The sequence below is a fragment of the Cornus florida genome, unplaced genomic scaffold (assembly GCF_030987335.1).
Source record: "Cornus florida cultivar Cherokee Brave unplaced genomic scaffold, ASM3098733v1 CherokeeBrave_3.0.0_Hap2_Chr05, whole genome shotgun sequence".
NCBI classification, from domain to species: domain Eukaryota; kingdom Viridiplantae; phylum Streptophyta; class Magnoliopsida; order Cornales; family Cornaceae; genus Cornus; species Cornus florida.
In genome coordinates, this window is record NW_026775575.1 from 23,570,203 (window position 1) to 23,577,072 (window position 6,870).

At 32.3% G+C, this 6,870-nt stretch overlaps 1 protein-coding gene across 1 annotated transcript; it reads right to left on the minus strand.

Moving 5' to 3' along the window:
- Positions 1-2,039: 2,039 nt before the first annotated feature.
- LOC132306197 (protein S40-4) lies at positions 2,040-2,934 on the minus strand. The gene has a single exon (XM_059803513.1). It carries the CDS (start codon positions 2,709-2,711, stop codon positions 2,232-2,234), a length of 480 nt encoding a protein of 159 aa, XP_059659496.1. The 5' UTR covers positions 2,712-2,934; the 3' UTR covers positions 2,040-2,231.
- Positions 2,935-6,870: the final 3,936 nt, after the last annotated feature.

Sequence of the window (6,870 nt, forward strand, 5' to 3'; positions counted from 1 at the left end):
GGCTGACTAGTTAGGTTTATTTGTCAAAGTAAAACTATTATGGTCATTGATGGCTTGAAGTGGAACCCATTTTAGATTCCACTTCAAGCCATTAATGGTCTTAATTGTTTAATTTTGACAAATAGGTTTAATATGTATGCCTTAATATTATTTTCCAAATTTGAAACTGAAGAGATTGTGTGTGAATGTATTTCTTAACCATTAATGGCCTTAATTGTTTTACTTTGACAAATATGCCTAACTTTTATGCCTCAATATTATTCTCCAAATTAGAAAGTGAAGAGACTGTCTGTGACTGTATTTTCTTCACCAGGTAATATATATATATATATATATATATATATAGATATATATATATATATATAAACTAAAAGAGACAACCTAGATAGGAAGCATAGATACTTTTACAAGAAAGATGTACCTATATCGAATACGTGTTGGATATCTATACTTTTCATACTCGTAGATACGTGTCAAATACTTCTTACACGTATTCATAATTTTAAAATATATATTTTTTAATTTCCAACACGTATCTCGATACTTTTCAAATAATTCTACTGCTTATCCAATACTTATTAGATACTTAACACATTTTTAACAAGTTTTGAATATTTTATTTTTCAACATAATAACATGGTGTAATTGTTAAGATTAGTTCAAATTTTATTAAGTGATGACTAGAAATATTTGTTTTATGTATTGTGAAATGAGTTATTATCATTTCTTTTAAATTTATCATATTGTCATGTTCGTATCATATTGCATCTCATATTCATATCCGTACTTCCTGGCAACCTAATATTGGTAAGTTAAATGTATTTCTCGACGAAGTTAAAAAAAAAATTAAAATAAATAAATAGAAAATGATTCTTGCAACGATTTATTACAGTGATTTGTCAAACTTATTTATTTTAATTGGTCCATCTATGTAGCAAAAATAGGAATAAACCTCTCCACTTACTTGTATTATACATAAATAATCAATCAAAAACTTTCGATTAGGCTGTAACAAATCGTGTAAATATCACTACTCTAAATCAAGAAGAGACTGGAGAAATAAAGTCATATTGGTCAACGTATAATGGGCATTTTGCTACCTTACCTTCATTTGGAGAGCTTTTTGATCATTTGAATTCATATTTAACCACTGATGAACAACCGTTGTGATTCATCAATAATATTATTAGGGCAAATTGCATATAGGACCTACGAGGTTTTCATCTGCGTCAATTAACAGCAAAGTCCAAATTAACTAGTTGACCTTTGGAGATGAAAGTAAATTTACCTTAATGCACAAAATCATTGTTCAAAAGAAAAATCGAGAAGGGAGTGAGTGAGTGTAACTTACTGTTTTATCCCTCCTCTTATATTGCCCTCATTTTTTATGATTTATTTGTCATTTTAGGTTTCAATAAATCATATTTACCCTAAATCATGTTTATTTGTGACATTTCGACTGATCATTTTTGGGTTTACATCTAATATTTCAAGGGATTTATATCTTGAATGTTTTGTTTACTGTTTATAAATAGCTATTTTTTTTTTTTTTTTTTTTTTGGTGTACCAATTGTCATCATACTTGTAGTATTTTTTATTTTATTTTTTATTTTTGTATAACTGTTTTATGGAGATAATATTGGTTTTTTTTTAAAAAAAATATTGTGGTTTTTTCCTATTTGTCCTGATTGTAAATATAAATTTTTGTTTATTTTTTGTTCAGCTCCGAGTTGGGTTACTGTTTTTTTTATTTTTTTTATTTTTATTGCAATTAAGATGTAACGTCTAATGTTAAACTTGTATTGTGACATGCTATATAAGATTTTGCTAATGCAGTTTTTGTGACATGCTATATAAGATTTTGCTAATGCAGTTTTTTTTAATGTACTTTTGTCATTTTGAAATGATATAATTTCGATTCAATTAATGGATAATTTCATCTTCTAACCCTAACAATAACAAGGTTATTTTTGCCCATAATATTACAGGGACTCATCCCCAAATTTTGAGGAAAAGAAAGGAAAATTCACATGACAAGGTTCACGATAAACCCGACATTTCTCAAATTTCTCTCAAAATTTAGAATTACATGTACCTATGGATCCGCTTTCATCACACACGGTGACCAGAATCGAAAAAGAAAACAAAACCATAACAAAGATTGAAAACAGTTTACTACGACTCTATGAATATTGATGAGTAACGTATTTTGTGAAACTTTTAATTCTGTGTTAATCTTGGAACCCAGTTTTCTCCCAAATTGCATTTCTCACCCTACTCAGATCCCTCCCTTTAAGAGTCCTCCCAATGCCTTCGTGCACCGAGAAGGAGGCGATTCTTGTCCTCGCCAACAACTCGTGCGGCGGAATCCGATTCCCTCCGCAGTCAACGTCGTCCTCGTCGTCGTCACCGCCGTCTCTCCTCCTCTGATCTCTGTAGTCCTCCTTCAGTATCTTCGACCAGTCCGGTACGTTCACCGGCAGTGAGGACGGCGTTGCGCCGGCCTCGGCTCGCTTCTCCACCGCCCTATTCGAGAACCGCGAACTCGGAACCGGTTTGCGGAACTCGGGCGAACCGGACCGAGTCGAGTTCCAGACGTCCGATTCGTCGAGCTCGAAAGACACGGTGTCAGTGGAGATTGGAGAGTCTCGGTCGCCGCCGGAGAGGAATCGGTAGTTCGGTCTCGCGAAGTAGCTCTTGGAAGCCGCCATCAATGGCTTGAAATCGATGGGGAAAACCAATATGAATTGCTATATATAAACACTATATATATATATATATATATAACTCTTTCTCTCTCTAAATGCTCTGTATTCTCTCTCTAGTTATCTCTGAGTTTTGGTTTGCTCGATCTGCTTTTATAAAGGTCGGGATGCAGGAGTAATGGATAAGGTTCACTTTCTCTCTCTAAAAAGCCCCGCCCTCTCTCTCTCTCTTAACTTTCTCCTCTGCTTCTCTCTTTCTTCTTCTTTTCTCTGGCCTACAAAGCATTTTTCTTACCTAAAATACCCCCGATCAATTAGTTTAAGAACATAGCAATTATATTCATACCGTTACTATTGAGAGCCATTTTTTCAATTAAAAAATCTAAATTGAATTGGTACACTAAATATTTATGATCATAAAAACTTTATTGTACTTTAAATTTTTATGGTAACACTGACGTGATAATTCAACCCAGTCCCACATAAAAATTCATAAATTATATACTTTGATTATATGTTGTATTATGCGGTTTGGTTCACTTCTATACAACTAGGTAATTTTTTTTATTCAATTTTTGAATTTTTCTTTTTTCAATTTGGAAAAAATAAAAAATCTATTTTTCTCATTGTTAGCAGCAAGTCAATGGTCTCTAAAAATTTTGATATTACTAATTAGAACAAAAAAAAAAATTTAATGGAAAAACGTTCCTCTAATTAATTTTTTATGAACTTCTAGTATAAATAGAATGTAAGAATTATAATCTATCAAATGTCGCAGACGTACCAAATGAAATTTCAATAAAATGTTGAGAGAAAAAAAATTGAAACTAAACTAAATAGACCATAAGTTTTTCAAAAAAATGTTCAATTTTCTCTACAAATTTAACAAATATTTTCCATCCTAATAAATAAAAAATAAAAATAAAAACTAAATTATTTCGAGTTTCACTTTTATGAACTATGTTTTTTTTTTTTTGTCTTTTCTTTTTTTTTTTAAAAAAAAAGGAGCTTCTCCAATAAAGAGATCCTATGCCTTGGTATCATATTGCTTGTAGATTATTTTTGCAATTATATCGTAATGTAACCAATATACACATTAAAAAATATGTATATTACATTAACAATTTAAGCTGCTGCATAATTGATATAATGACACAAAACATGACCCGACTTGTTCTATATAATCCAATATCCAACAAACACTACAATTTCACTTATCACAAATCCTTAATAAGACGGTTTGTAATGGTGAGAAAGATACAATTGTTGAAAAATAATGACTAAAATTCTTGCATACGAAACAATAATTATATTTCTAGATTACAACATTTTTATAACGTACATAATTACTATTTCGCATGTGAGGATTTTGATTCGGGTATAGCGGCGTTAACAGAGATTCGAAGGGTAAGTTTTTCAGGTCTCGCTTTCGAATCACACCCATAACTTGAATGGTGCGTATGTTATGGGGCCGATACACATGAAAAAAATAATAATAAATAAATACTAAAATTCTCGCATACAAAACAATAATCAAATTTCCAGATCACAATATTTTTGTAACGAACATAATTATTATTTCGCATGTAGAGATTTTGATATGGGCATAACTATGTTGGTAAGAATTCATGATTTGAATAGTGCGTGTATACTGAAATGTGTTTTAAAAAAATAAAAATAAAAACTAAATTATGGGAGAGACAAAAAAAAAAAAGGCAATGGGCATTTTAGGAAAATGATAAAAAATTTCTGTCAAATTTGTCACGACGTATAGAAAAGGGAAGAGGGTTCACCTGATTGGCTAGTATTAGGTGGTCCCCAATTCGAGTTGAGACCTTCGAGGACTCAAATGTAAAGTCGACACGTGGCTTCTAAAAAGATACAGCTTGCCCTCCCGGAAGCACGTGAAGTGGGACCCAGTCACCACTCGGATCTAGCGCGTCCAGCTGGTTTTTGCCATCTGAAATGCGACACTTCAAATTTTATCGTTTTCTTCAAATTATCGTTTTCTCATCTCAAATTCTTTACGTATCGTATAATTATGGGATGTTATTGTTAAATGGGAATAAAGTATTGAGTATGTTTTGGTTATTGCGTGATTTGTAATGAGTATGGTTGAACGTTGAACCGAACGAATATTGTCATGCTTTAATTGTGAAAACGATGTCTATTTTGAACCCCATTATAAAAAGCCTAAATATTCCATCTATCAAGTACAACAACTCTAAAGTTAGCAGTCCATAAATAAAGCTATAAAATAAACCTAGGAATACGACTCATAAAGTAATTTTCTTTATTACATTTTAATATTATTATTATTATTTTGGTGTGAAAATCATACAACACTTCTTCTTATGTATAATAACAGTATATCTATCAGCATTTGGATATGTCTTACGTGGACTTGTTAATGGATCGAATTTTGATACAAATCGGACCCAATTATTCAAATATGAATTGAATAAGAAATTTGATAATACAATAATTATCCAAATTTAATAACATGTTACTTTATTTAATCGGATATGGATTAAAAGTAATCCAAATCTAATTCAATTCAATTAAAATTATATATATTTTTATATTACAATATATATATATATATATATATATATATATATATTAATTATTTACCATTAAATTTATGTATATTAATCATCTATATGATTTTATAGTTATATGATGCACCATCTTATAAATTAACAACTCACAACTCCACCTAATTTTATAATTAGCTCCAAGGACAAACCTAGAAAATTATGTGAGCGGCCAACCTTTAACAAAAAATGTTGTGGAGGGTGTAGGTGCAAAAATTCGTTAACTTAAAAAATTTAAAGAATAATCACAATACACTCAGTAAAAGCAATGAATAAAAAAGAATATAGGTAATTGTCCTTTTTTATTGGAGGTTTAAGTCTTTATTTATACAAATTCGTGAAAGAATTAGGGTTGGACTCGCATTGCTTGTCCCCCATGATACTTCCATAATAGATTGTTTCCTTCTTCACTTCTTTCGTATACAAGAAGCTTACTATAATTAGAATACTAGTGGTAGGTGGATTATGTAAACTAGGCCTTCTCCTCTTTGGACTATCATTTTGGCCGAGAACTGTTTGCTAGACTAGTTCTTCACGGGCCCATTTTGCGGGCTAGTGCCATGATGTCTTACCCTACTCCGGACCTCACTTTTGGGCCTTGATTGTTGGTTTGGGTCTAATATTTGGTTAGCCTAAGACAGTTACTTTGTTGGGACTTCCTTTAGTGATGTGTTGGATTCTTATTGGGGGTAAGATTTTTTCCACCACAATTTGCCCCCAATTTCCTCTTAAATTGGGTAGCAGTCCATATTTAGAAAGGAATTGAATTATGCAGCTCTTATAAGTGTTGACAACGGTTCACGTTCGCGACCATTGGTATTCTTTCGCAATTACATCTAGAGTTCGCTTCTGTCACCGTCTCTGTTATTCTCCATGGACCTGGATCCATTTCACGTTAGTTCGTATTCTTATTCCATTTTTGTATTATGAGTTCCAACTCTGGTTCCAATCTGGATGGCAGTGTGGACTCTGAGACCACACCTTCGGTGTCTCATATTCTAATTAGATCTCCATTTTGCCCCCAATTCTTTCCTAAATTGGGTAACGGTCCCTATTTTAAAGGGAATAGATTGTCCAGCTACTAAAAGTGTTAACAACGGTTCATGTTCGCAGCCATTGGTATTTTTTCGGAACTACATCTAGAGTTTGCTTTTGTCACTGTCTCTGCCATTCTTTGCTACTTGGACTTGGATCCCTTTCAGGTTAGTTCATACTCTCATTTCATTTTTGTATTATGAGTTCTAACTCTGGTTCCAATCTGGGTGGTAGTGTGGACTTTGAGACCACACCTTTGGTGTATCATATTCTGATTAGATCTCCACTTTACTCCCAATTCCCTCCTAAAATGGTAACGGTCCTTATTTCAAAGGGAATTGAATTATGCAGCTGCTAGAAATGTTGAAAACGGTTCATGTTCACGACTATTGGTATTCTTTCGCAACTACATCTAGAGTTTGCTTCTGTCACTATCTATGTCATTTTTCACTGTTTGGACTTGGATCCTTTTCAGGTTAGTTCATACCCTCATTTCATTTTTGTATTGCAAACACTTCTTGCTACTAAGGGCC

Excerpts from the sequence above, each read along its gene's own strand:
- LOC132306197 (XM_059803513.1), bottom strand. The coding sequence starts at position 2,711 with ATGGCGGCTTCCAAGAGCTACTTCGCGAGACCGAACTACCGATTCCTC.